This window comes from Lactuca sativa, chromosome 9, assembly GCF_002870075.4.
Source record: "Lactuca sativa cultivar Salinas chromosome 9, Lsat_Salinas_v11, whole genome shotgun sequence".
Classification (NCBI taxonomy): Eukaryota; Viridiplantae; Streptophyta; class Magnoliopsida; order Asterales; family Asteraceae; genus Lactuca; species Lactuca sativa.
Window position 1 is genome coordinate 157,352,766 of NC_056631.2, and position 12,895 is coordinate 157,365,660.

General features: G+C 37.8%; 2 protein-coding genes across 2 annotated transcripts; both read right to left on the minus strand.

Annotated features, from left to right (window-relative positions):
• Positions 1-8,817: 8,817 nt before the first annotated feature.
• Positions 8,818-10,229, minus strand: LOC128129148 (uncharacterized). The gene is made up of 3 exons (XM_052767816.1): positions 9,708-10,229; positions 9,399-9,630; positions 8,818-9,308 (listed from the first exon to the last, which is right to left on the minus strand). Exons 1-3 carry the CDS (start codon positions 10,227-10,229, stop codon positions 8,818-8,820), a joined length of 1,245 nt encoding a protein of 414 aa, XP_052623776.1.
• Positions 10,230-10,267: 38 nt separating this feature from the next.
• Positions 10,268-12,514, minus strand: LOC128128458 (uncharacterized). The gene is made up of 3 exons (XM_052767414.1): positions 12,174-12,514; positions 11,032-11,387; positions 10,268-10,942 (listed from the first exon to the last, which is right to left on the minus strand). Exons 2-3 carry the CDS (start codon positions 11,140-11,142, stop codon positions 10,409-10,411), a joined length of 645 nt encoding a protein of 214 aa, XP_052623374.1. The 5' UTR covers positions 11,143-11,387; positions 12,174-12,514; the 3' UTR covers positions 10,268-10,408.
• Between the last annotated feature and the right edge of the window lie 381 nt (positions 12,515-12,895).

Here is a 12,895-nt window from a genome sequence, read left to right on the forward strand (position 1 = left end):
AAGGATGGGTCGCATCGTATGTGTATAGATTACCGGGAGTTGAATAAGGTAACGGTGAAGAACCGTTACCCACTTCCGAGGATAGATGATTTGTTTGACCAGCTTCAGGGAGCGTCTTGGTTCTCCAAGATCGATCTATGCTCCGGGTATCATCAGATGCGGGTTAGGGATGAGGATGTGCAGAAGACTGCTTTCAGGACCAGGTATGGTCATTATGAGTTTGTGGTGATGCCATTTGGGCTCACCAATGGCGCAACCGCGTTCATGGATCTCATGAATCGCGTGTGCAGGCCAATGCTGGATCGGTCAGTGATAGTATTCATAGATGATATCTTGGTATATTCCAAGACGCAGGAGCAGCACGATGAGCACCTGAGGGAGGTGCTAGAAGTTTTGAGGGGGGATAAACTTTTCGCAAAGTTCTCAAAGTGTGAGTTCTAGTTGTGCGAGGTGCAGTTCCTTGGTCACCTCGTCAACCAGAAGGGTATTTTGGTGGATCCGGCCAAGATAGAGACTGTGATGCAGTGGGAGGTCCCGAAGTCTCCATCTGAGATTCAGAGCTTCCTAGGGTTGGCAAGGTATTACCGGAGGTTCATTCAGGATTTCTCCAAGATAGCAGTGCCGCTCACCCAACTAACCAAGAAGTCGGTGGTTTTTCGTTAGGGGCCTGAGCAGCAAGCAGCGTTCGAGACCCTCAGGCAGAGATTGTGCGAAGCTTCGATCCTTACCTTGCCAGAGGGAGTAGAGGACTTCGTAGTCTACTGTGATGACTCAATCACAGGTATGGGAGCAGTGTTGATGCAGCGAGGCCATGTGATAGCTTACGCCTCGAGACAGTTGAAGCCTCACGAGGCTAACTACCCTACCCATGATTTAGAGCTGGGGGCGGTTGTGTTTGCCCTCAAGATTTGGAGGCATTATCTTTATGGGGTTCGTTGTACTATCTACACGGATCACAAGAGTTTGAGGTACCTTATGGATCAGCCGAGTCTGAACATGAGGCAGAGGAGGTGGTTGGATGTGCTGAAGGATTATGATTGTGAGATCCTTTACCATCCAGGGAAGGCCAACGTGGTGGCCGAAGCCCTAAGCCGCAAAGTGCCGGTAGCCCCTATCAGAGATTTGTGTTTGAGGATGATAGTGATTACTCCGTTGTTGGAACGGATCATGGAGGCTCAGGTTGAGGGCCTCAAGGAGGAGAGGCAAAAGTGTGAAAGGATAGTGGGCCGAGTAGCTTCGTTTGATTATGACAGTCGGGGATTGCTGACACTTCATGGGAGAGTGTGGGTACCGTACTGGGGAGGAGTAAGGCAGGTGTTGATGGACGAGGTTCATAAGTCTCGATTTTCTATCCATCCAGGGGCGACGAAGATGTATAGAGATCTTCGACCCGATTATTGGTGACCCTGCATGAAGCGGGATGTCGCTTGGTATGTTGAGAGATGCCTGACCTACAGGAAGGTCAAGGCGGAGCACCAGAGGCCTCACGGCAAGATGCAGCCGTTAGATATTCCCGTGTGGAAATGGGAGGACATCGCCATGGATTTTGTCACCAAGCTTCCTAGGACCGCACGAGGAGTAGATTCGATATGGGTAGTAGTGGATCGGTTGACGAAGAGTGCTCATTTTATCCCGATCCAGGAGAGTATATCGGCAGAAAAGTTAGCTGATATCTATGTGCGGGAGATCGTGGCACGTCATGGAGTGCCGGTATCGGTGGTGTCAGACCGAGATGTCTGTTTTACATCCAGATTCTGGAAGCGATTTCACGACGAGATGGGTACTCGTCTTCATTTCAACACCGCTTTCCACCCTCAGACGGACGGGCAGAGCGAGAGGACGATTCAGACCCTCGAGGACATGCTCAGGGCATGTGTTCTAGACTTCGGTGGCAGTTGGGATACGTATCTTCCGTTAGCGGAATTTTCGTATAACAACAGTTATCATGCGAGCATTGATCGACCTCCCTTTGAGATGCTTTATGAGAGGAAGTGTAGGACCCCGATTTGTTGGGGCGAGGTCGGTCAGCGAGTCGTTGGGAGCACAGAGGTGGTGCTCAAGATGACCGAGTTAATTCAGCAGGTCCGTAGTAGACTGCAGACTACGCAGAGTCGGCAGAAGAGCTACACCGACAGGAGGCGTTCAGACTTGGAGTTCCGGGTGGGCGATATGGTCCTCCTGAAGGTCTCACCCTGGAAGGGTGTCATCAGGTTTCGGAAGAGGGGCAAACTGGGCCCCAGGTTCATTGGTCCTTTCAGGGTTTTGGCCGAGTGGGTCGGGTTGCTTATCGGTTGGATCTTCCTGTAGAGCTTAGCCAGATCCACAACACTTTCCATGTGTCTCAGTTGAGCGTGTTTGGTAGATGAGTCAGCAGTTTTTCCCCTAGAGGATATTCAGGTTGATATCAGCCTGAATTATATTGAGAGGCCGGTCGCAATTCTGGACCGAAAGACAAAGACCTTGAGGAACAAGGCAATTTGGTTAGTGAAGGTGCAGTGGCAGCATGGAAGGGGTCTGAGTGGACGTGGGAGGCTAAGGAAGAAATGAGAGAGCATTACCCGGAGTTATTTGCAGATTCAGCCGTAGCAGACTTCGAGGACGAAGTCTGAGACAAGTGGGAGAGAATTGTAACGCCCCGTCTCTGGTATGTTGCTTCCGTGGCATTTACTTAGAAGTTTTATTGAGGGACTCGGTGAGTCTATGGCCTGACTCATCGAGTAGGGTTGAGTTTTCATGCACGTGTTAGTCGGCGACTCGGCGAGTCCATATTCTGGACTCGGCGAGTCTGCCTGCCTGGAAGAAACCCTAAATCCCCGGGTTGCTCACTATTTAAGCAATGTATGTGCCCCAAACTCGCCTCCTTCACCCTCAGAGAGCTGTGAGAAACCCTAATCCATCCCTTATTTGTTTTAAGTGCTTTTGTGTGGATTTTGAAGGCTTGAAGAAGAAGAAGAAGAAAGGAGAAAAGAGGAGAGGTGTAGAGCAAAGATCCAAGGGCAAAATCAGAGTTCATTGAGGTATTTCTCAGATTCCTTCTGTTTTATGCTTTAGACCTCCATTTGAACTCTTCTAGGGCTAGTTTGATGCTTTTTCCAAGCCTTATAATTGTATGGATGCCTTAATAGGTCGAGAGATCCCTAGATCTGTTCATTTAGGAGTTGTAGAGCCCGGATCTATTGCCTTTTTGAAGATGCTTTGCATAAGAACCCTAGATCTAGCCTTTATTATGCTTTTTGAGCCTTATTATCTTCTTGGTCGCTTATGGGCATGTAAAGATAGAATATTTATGTGCTAATCGAGCTAAGGAAGCCCAGATCTATAAGTTTTAGGCGCTGGATTCAAGCAGAATCGAGTTTAGAGTAGCTGCATGGATGTGCCTCGGCGAGTCGGAAGAACGACTCGGCGAGTCAAGTCGCGAGTCCCGTTTTTCCCCTTTTTGAGTGATGTCGAGTGGAAGCCTGTGAGTAGTAGAGTGGACTCAGTGAGTTGGAGGGCAGAATCAGTAATGGAGGGACTCGATGAGTTGTTCATACAACTCGGCGAGTCCAAGGCAATCTTCTTAGCTCAAGAACAACTCGTCGAGTTGTTCATATGACTCGGCGAGTCAGATGCAGATTGTCTGAGTTCTTAGATCGAGAGGATACTCGTCGAGTCGATGCCATACTCGACGAGTAGCCACGAGTAGGGTTGAGAAGTGAGACTAGAGACTCGGCGAGTTGGCGGCCCAACTTGGCGACTCAGGTCAACTGTGGGTTGACTTTGACCGAGAGAGTTGACTTTGACCAAGGGTAAAAGAGTCATTTTACCCCAGTGCAGTGTGTAGCATTTGATTGAGTGTGTTTATGGATTTGTAGCCGGGGAGATACCGGAGCAGCAGCAGTTAGCTTCCAGAGCCATTCATACAGCAGCCAGTTCACGAGGTGAGTTTCCTTTCAGTAGGAACGGGTCTACGGCCACAATGCTGGTCCGTTTAGTTAGCAGTAGTCCCGGACTTTAGTCCGATGCAGTAGTTAGAGTGTTTAATGTCTTTGTGATTCAAGCATGTTTGTGTTATGTGTTCCAGACTCTGTTCCGATGCAGTATGAAATATATGTGTTTATATTAGTTGATATGTGTTATGCTATGCCATGATCAGCCAGTTCCGGACTTCGGTCCGATGCAGGGGACAAGGTCCCAGTCAGTTCCGGACTTCGGTCCGATGCAGCTAGTTCCGGACTTCGGTCCGATGCAGCTAGTTCCAGACTTCAGTCTGATGCAGTGGGCAAGGCCCAGTATGTGCTTTATATGTATTGTATGGTATGTGGTAGTTTGGGGGAGCTCACTAAGCTTCGTGCTTACAGTTTCAGTTTTGGTTTCAGGTACTTCCACAAGCAAAGGGAAGAGCTCGGGTTGATGGCATCACACACACCATAGCTTCAGTTTTTGTCCTGGGAGTTGATTCTGTTAGTTGATATTTTTTAATACAGTTGTGATACAGTTTTCTTTCTCTCGGTATTTTATCATGGTTTTTGAAACACGCGATGTTTGATGGTGTTATGAGATATTTGTTTTCATGCTTTTGTTATGATAAAAATTGAAAATTTTGGGTCGTATTTTTGGGTTGTTTCAACTACTAAGCACACTTATCTAGATAACCACACCTGACTTAATTGTCTTTTTGTTTTTACAAATGGAGGTTCGTGGTGAAACGTTTTCCATTCCCCTCATTTGATGTATTTATTGATCCTCATTTTCTGCCAAAAAATTTCTGAAGCAGCATCATCAGTTTGTTGTCCATATTGATCATTTAGGCTAGATCTTCTAAGATCATTGTATAGAATCTATACGTGGGAATCTACGGGATGGGATATCTTGTTTTATAGATATGATATATCTATGTTAATGGTAATAGTTGGATTTGCAGGATTGAGATATACATTATTATCAAATTGTGGGATTGAAAACCCTATGCACTTACCAGGTTTCCCAACCTGACCCACTCAGTTTCTTGTATCATAGGTGGCTATATGAAATATACATTCTGATCAGAGATTCAAGGAGTATTAGGCAACTAGTTTAATTATTGTAAGGCTTGTAATATTTTGTTATGTTTATGTTTCTGTATTGACGATGACATCCTAATGTTTTAACAGAAATAAAATACATTTCTTCAGAAAAGCTTTGATAATATCATTATCATGTTTTCTCGGAACAAATTCTGAAATATTATTTTTCAAAATGAATACTCTGATTTTTAAATAAGCATAAACAAATCGGTCTTTTCTGGCCGTGAAAATGGGGATGTCACCGTACTGTATTTTTAGTGAGTCCAATTGTATTTAGTTTTTCATGAATGATCATTTTAAAGGGAAAATACAAAATGTTAGAGAAATTTTCAATTTAGACACCCCACATCATTTTAGATGTACTCACTTTCTTCTTCTTTTTTTTTTTTTTTTGAATTTCTGCACTTCAAATTCAAGCTTTTATATTGAAGAGAATCATCACACTTCATTATTTGTCTCCCACAAGCCTTTGGTACCCAATTTTTTTTGAGTTTGGTACATTTGGTCATCTTGAACGACATGCTTCCATAAGCCAGGGTCCTGATTAATCCTCAATTAATCGTCACGTAGTCTGATTAATCGTTTGATGCCAGTCAACCGTACGAGCTACCGCCGAACGATTTTCACAACCTTGGGATTTTGGCATATAAAACTCTAGATTGAGATTCAAAATTTTCCAAATTCCCCACAAAATTGAGCATTTGGAGTCCATCACTTTTAGTTTCATATACATGAAGAACAACATATATATCATGAGATTGTAAATTTCATTGATAGAACAATGTTTACTGCAACATTCAACACTATTAAACTTTTTAAATGTAACCTGCACACACAAATTTATAATTTTTGTATCTTTGATAAAACTCAGATCATCTATTGAATCATTACTAAGAAATACATTTCCAAGAGAGAAAAAATACATTTGGAATGAATCTTAGAGAGATGAAACGAATTTGGTATGATTTTTAGTAAAAAAGATTTGGTGACGTATCTAAGAATTAGATTTGAATTTATTTTTATCCATGCTTCCACACGAAAATAAAGATCAGTTTTGGAAAGTATATGTGTTTATGAAAACAGATATAAACTAAAACATTAGAACGGGATTGAATTTTTTAACTTATCGAATGAATTAGGTTTCTAAAACAGAATACATACATATACCGAAGAACATAGTAAGATTCGTGAGATAAAGTTATCATTACTGATCGTTGACTTAAACTACTCGCTTATATCTTCCAAACTAGGCGTTAATACCACTTGTATGATCCCAAAGAAAATGAAATAATAGAATTGATAACATCAACATGATTCAAAAAATAAATTTCTAGTTTTTTTTTTTTTTTTTTTTGAACTGACAAATCTAATCTACTCTTAAGCTAACAACAACTATTCCATCTATGTCCACTACGAGACTTGAACCCTCGACCTCGAAGAAGAAGGACACCATCTGATACCGCTGGGCTACAAAGCCATTTTTAAATAATTTTCTAATAATTCGTTAAAAGAGTAAGTATCATTATTAATTGGAATTTGGTTTATCTTAACTAGAATGATGTTGCAAACTAGGAGCTTATAGGAAACTTATGGGAAGCTTACGGTTAATTACATTTATTAAACACTAAATGTAGTAATAATTACATCTTGAATGAAAGAATAAAAAAATCTCCAACCACTATACATAAAATGTATAAGAAATGTACTGTTATCATATTCAAGAATTGCAACTCCAACATAGGGTGAGGGTCATGGTCAAAATTAAGGTTGGAGTTACTTAAACATCCCAATTTTCATATATAAATTATATAACAAATAATCGTTCCAATATATTCCAAAATTAATTCAGAACTTACTTATAGACTAAACTACAGTGGAAGCAAAATAAAATATAGTCTTCAGCCGAAAAGCTTCGGGTGTTACGTCTTTACGGAACTCATTTGTCGTCTTGTTGATCAACACTTCTCCCTAGCCTTCTTACTGCTACTTTTTAAATAGTTTCCTGGGTTGCGCACATTTAAAGTTTCTAAAAAGGTAAGCCTAGGGCCTAGTGAGTTTTTGTTGCACATACATGTCCATCACTAAAAAAACACAAATAGTTTTATCATATATGTTATAAATCATACAACAAATATATCACCCGATGACATAATTTAGGGGAACGATTAATTGTCCAGAGAAAGAACCAAATGTTCATTTCCCTTCTCCTTTAGATAACCCATCATTCATTGTACTCAAGTATTTTAAATATCCAAGGAAATGAGTATAAATCTCAATTCTCATTCCCGCCGATTACACACATCTGTATGATTACGACGATTAACCACCTCACCCATTCCCACTAAACATGTCACCTAAAAAAAAACACACACACACACAGTAGACAACAATTCCAAAATAACATTTACACACAATCATACTTATCATAAAACATACTGTCAGTAAATAAATAAAACCACATAATAAACATTTATGTGCGAGCAACCACAAAACACGAAAAAAAACTCACCTTATTGTCGCTAGATCTTAACCGAATCTTGTTACGTTACTCATATCCTACATTTCATCAACAAGTTTTCTAAGATTGTAATTCTAGAAAACATCCTACATGTTTGTTTTGGTTCCAATATCTATATGTCTCGTTCGACTAAATAATAACAATCACCCGTTTACACTAATTAAAACGTTCATAGTAATTTTAGTACAAATACCATATTAACATTTTCAAATAAATAAAATATCACTCTTAAAATAATAGTCAAAACAAAATGGACCGTTAGATACCAAATATTGATTTAACTATAACAATAATAACTGGTATTTTAGTAAAACTGAATGGATCCTTTTTTTGAAATTCTTATTTCTGTTAACATGTTTAAATGAAACTTGAATCATCAAAGTATCAACCGTTTAAGGACCGTTTACGTAACTTTAGTTTTCAAAGAAATAGTTATGTCCGACTCAAATTGAAATGGATGATTTATATATGATTAAAACAAAACCGACATATTATCAAACTCCAGGGATGAAAAGTAAATTATAATTTGATAAAAAAAAGTTGCGGCCAACATCAAAAGAAATTCACATGCCCTATATATTTGGTACATTTTATTATTTTATTTTTGTTTTTAACTTATTTTTCGATAACCCACCCAAAAAGAAAGCGACCCAAGTACTCATCCTCCTAACCGGCTAACCCGATTCTTTGTTATTTTCCATAAAAACTTCAGCTTGATTTTCATCTAAAGTCCCTTTTGAAAAAGGACTTTTTGGAAAAGGACTTTTTGGAAAAGTTATTTTTTAAAATGTGTTTGGATTAGCTTTTGAAGGGAAAAGTCAAAAGTTAAAGTGTTTGGTTTAACTTTTATATGTAAAATGACAAAAAAGGACATGTTTACATATTTACATTGATTTACTACTTAACATATATTATTTTATATAAAAAAATTTTTAAACACATATTACAATTTTATAAACATTTTATTAGAAAATATAAAATATAAATTTCTTTTAAAATATTTCTAATTTTTTAGATTATACCATGAAAATATTAAAATTAGTACGTTCATATAAATTGTAAATAATTTATAAGAGGATTTTTTGTATTAGACCATGACAATATTAGAATTACGTTCATATAAATGTAAAATATAAATTACGTTCATACAAATTAAAATATTTCTAATTTTTTGGATTAGACCATGACAATATTAAAATTACGTTCATACAAATTGTAAATAATTCATAAAAAATATCATAGATAATATTACATTCATCTACGTAATGTGATTATATCTTGTGCAATAATATCCCGTCTCGCTGCCATATATAAATCATCATTGCTCGTGCGACGTGTACTTGGACCTTCTTCATAAACATCACTACCGGTATCACCTCGTACGGGATTGTAGGATTCTTGTTGTGCCCTATTAAACGCTTCATCAAACCTACCAACCTTTCGAATGTAGTTATGGATCGCCATCGATGCTATCACAATTTTCACTTGGTTCTTGTACTTGTAATTAACATGCATGTCTCTTAATAACGCCCACCTAGCTTTCCACACTCCAAAAGTTCGTTCAATGATATTTCGCAATGATGAATGGAGATAGTTAAATTTCTCTTTCGGTCCACGAGGTTCTCGAATAGCAGCCGTGTGTCCACGTCGAAAATCTGGTAAATGATAACGAATATTTGTGCCTTTGTATGGAGCAAGATACCCTCTCGTATTTGGATATCCAGCATCAACAACGTAATATTTATCTGTAAATAAAACAAACATTTATTATTCGTTTCAAACAAGTAGAAAAAACATAAAACTTGTATTCCAAAAAAAAAGAAAAAAATACTAACCACCCGTTGGATAGGGAAAATTAAGATCTGGTCTCTGTAAGGCTTCATTGAAAATTCTTGTATCGTGTGCAGTCCCCTCCCAACCGGCCCAAACAAATGTAAAACACATGTTAAAATCACAAACAGCCATTATATTTTGTGTTGCATATCCTTTTCGACCAATGTACTTCACTTCATCTTTTTGTGGAACCGATGCCCTAACGTGTGTCCCATCTATAGCACCAATGCAATCCTTCAAATTCAAAAATATATCATAAATAAATTATTTGTTAAAGTTTGACTACCAAGAAAATAAACATTGGATAATACCTTGAACATTGGATAATACCGAGGGTTATTTAATATATATTCGGGAACATCATCATTATAGTTTGCGTCTGGCTTGATGATGTCGGCACTCAGTTTCAGCACGGCTTCCAAAACTGTATGGAAATGCCTGTGAATCGTTTCCCCTGAATGATTAAAAAATTCTTGCACAAATCTATTGCTACACCCATGCGCCAAAGTCATCAAGAATATTCCTACAGACTCCTCTATAGATACTTTTCGGTTTGTTGATTGTAACCCATAATTTGTAGCAAGATCTAAGCATAACTGTCTAAAAACCGGTACGTTAAGTCTAAACAGCTCATAACAACGTCTACGATGGCCATTTAGTACTTCTGTAATAAACATGTGCCCTGTGCGATCTGAAGTGTGACATGGTGTACGTAAGTTACGAGCGAGTATTATCCCTTTCAAAGCTAATCCACATAACATTTCAAATTCTCTATCCTCTTCCATTACGCATTCTTCATTATCATTCGATGAATTAGAATCATCACTATCCATCCTACATAATACAAATAAAATGATGTCAACCATTAACACATAACATAAAGTCAAACAATAACATATAATATAAAATGTCAAAGGACAACACATAATGTCAAAGGATAATGTCAAAAGACAACACATAATGTCAACGGATAACACATAAATGTCAAAGCATAACACATATGGCTAAATCATTATTTCATAAGTAACTTAAGAAACTCCATCTTGGCTTCGTCGGTCGTTGGAAACATAAAAGCTTCACGGTTTTGCTTTTTGGTGAAGACAAACAAGGCTTGTGAAAAATTGTTGGACCCTTCACGAAAATCGGGGAACTTGATGACAATGGCCATGCAATCTGCTATTGTTGGGGACGGATTGTTTTGTGGATAAGTTTGTGTGCTTTTTGATGATATGGCATCCAATAAAGCATCAACTTTTTCTTCATAAATTGAATTTTTACTCTTGGTTGGACGGTTGCTGGACCTCTTCCTTTTACTTGAACTACTTTCATGGAGACTAGTAAAAAGAGGCTCATCATCATCTAAATTGATTTCATCACTATCTCCTTTGCCCTCCATATTTTCTTCGTTTGGATTGCTATTGTTTTGAAATTGTAATGGAGTCATAGTCTGATCTCCAACAGCAACAGAATCCCGAAACAAAAAAGCATATTTCTCATCAAATATGCTCAAATCTGTGTCCCTAAATTTGGCATAATCTTTATTCTCCTACAAGACAAAAAGATTTTGTAAATCAAATATCTTCAAACAATATGCAATCATAACTTAAAAATAATTAAAAAAAATAGTAATCATACCTTTATTTTCTCCTCCCACCACTCGGGGGACGCATCTACTAGGCTTCTTGTCCCACCGAGTCCGGTTTCAAGCCTCATTAAGCGGTCATAAAGTTTCCACTCTTTTTTCATGTTCTCCCATTTGTTTGTTAGTTGTTTTTTTTCAAGGCTATAACCTGTTTTCTCCTTAATGCGTTTTTGTATATTTTCCCACCCAATTTTATCAAAGGAGGAAGTGGCTTTACGGCCTTTTTTTTTTCAATCAAGCACGAATCAACAAACACCATGAAGCTACGATTATCCCACCCAAATTTTGGTTTTTTTATTTTTAAAGATGTTTCACAATCAACAATTGTATTGTTGTTTTCATCCATTATCTGTGAATACATATAGTATTAACATTTAAGCAACAAACCAATTTCACAACATATCAATTTCACAAAACAGTCATCTGTTAACACAAATATAATCCATGAACAAAAAATTTTACCAGCTTGATATTTCATCAATTTCATTAACTGTTAATTCATTTTTCATAAAGTTCACAAAATAATCACTATTTCACACTTTCACAGCATATTTCAGTAATCAGGAATAACAAATCACTATTTTAGATGCTAGAGAGAAGAACAATTCAAGGAAATTTTGAAATCGGTAGGAGCACATTTCACAGCAAATTAATGCTGCTACTGCTACTGATTTGCTCCTTGTTTTCTGTTCATATGAGATACATGATGTGTATACTATTCTTGAACATGGAAAATGCAGTTGCTTATCAGTATAGTATCCTTGATGTGTTTTTCTTAGCTGGTAATTAAAACCAAGAATGTCAAAACATTTATTTTCTGCAGGAGTTAAATTTCACAGCATATCAATTGTTTCAAAGTCTAGAGAGAAGAACAGTTCATGGAAAATTTGGAAATCAATTTCACAGCAATTATTTCACAGCACATCATTTTCACAGCAAATCAATTCAATATAATATCAATTTCAGAAATCTGAAATAAAATGGAAATCGAAAATCCCAAACGTAACATCAGAAATTGGAAATCAAATGTAAACTCATAGATCCGAAATCAAATGGAAATCGGAAATAGATAGGAAGAGATCGCAACATGTTAAATCGGAAATCACATCTGAGATCGGATCGAAAAGAAACAAACCTGATCGCGGGTTGCAGATCGTGCGGTATCGCCGGTGTTGCAGGTCGCCGGCGTCGCCGGCGTTTGTTGCAGGGGGATGCGAACTAGCTGCGTGAGCGGAGAGAACAAGAAGAAAGATATCTGTGAATCGTGAACTGTGAATACGTTAATTAGGGTGAACAAGGGTATATTGGTAATTTCTAATTTTTAGTTGGTGAAAAGTTAGGAAAAGTCAGGTATACGTGACTTTTCAAAAAGACTAAAAATACACTATGGAAAAAGTCATTTTTAAAAGTCATTTTTACCTTACCAAACATCTTTTTGAACTTTTTGTAAAAGATAAAGAAAAAGTCATTTTAAAAGGCAAACCAAACACCCTCTAAAACTCAGTCAAATAAATACCTGAAATATTCATTAATCATCTTCCCTTTCTTATGAAATATATCCATTACCAATTATCAAAACTCAATTCATAACCGGATGAATTTCAAGTCTTTATACCAAAAATTATACACTCTATTTTTTTTTGTCAAATTAACGACTATCAGCCAAAACAAACACATGAAGTGGAACCAAAACATGGAAGGCTTGTAAATAAACCTACTCAAACAACTTAATCAAACTCAAATCGAAAAGACATACCTTAATTTCTAAAATAGCTCCGAAAACCTTCACCAACTTCAAACTCTGATTTCCCTTTGGTTTTCCCAACCTTTCTTGCATTTTTTTGTGGGCATTCCACT

Excerpts from the sequence above, each read along its gene's own strand:
- LOC128129148 (XM_052767816.1), bottom strand. The coding sequence starts at position 10,229 with ATGGATAGTGATGATTCTAATTCATCGAATGATAATGAAGAATGCGTA. Across the intron at positions 9,631-9,707 it reads GGTATTATCCAATGTTCAAG|GATTGCATTGGTGCTATAGA; the intron begins GTATTATCCAAT and ends TTGAATTTGAAG. Across the intron at positions 9,309-9,398 it reads TTTTCCCTATCCAACGGGTG|ATAAATATTACGTTGTTGAT; the intron begins GTTAGTATTTTT and ends TTTTATTTACAG.
- LOC128128458 (XM_052767414.1), bottom strand. The coding sequence starts at position 11,142 with ATGAAAAAAGAGTGGAAACTTTATGACCGCTTAATGAGGCTTGAAACC. Across the intron at positions 10,943-11,031 it reads GGTGGGAGGAGAAAATAAAG|GAGAATAAAGATTATGCCAA; the intron begins GTATGATTACTA and ends TTTGTCTTGTAG.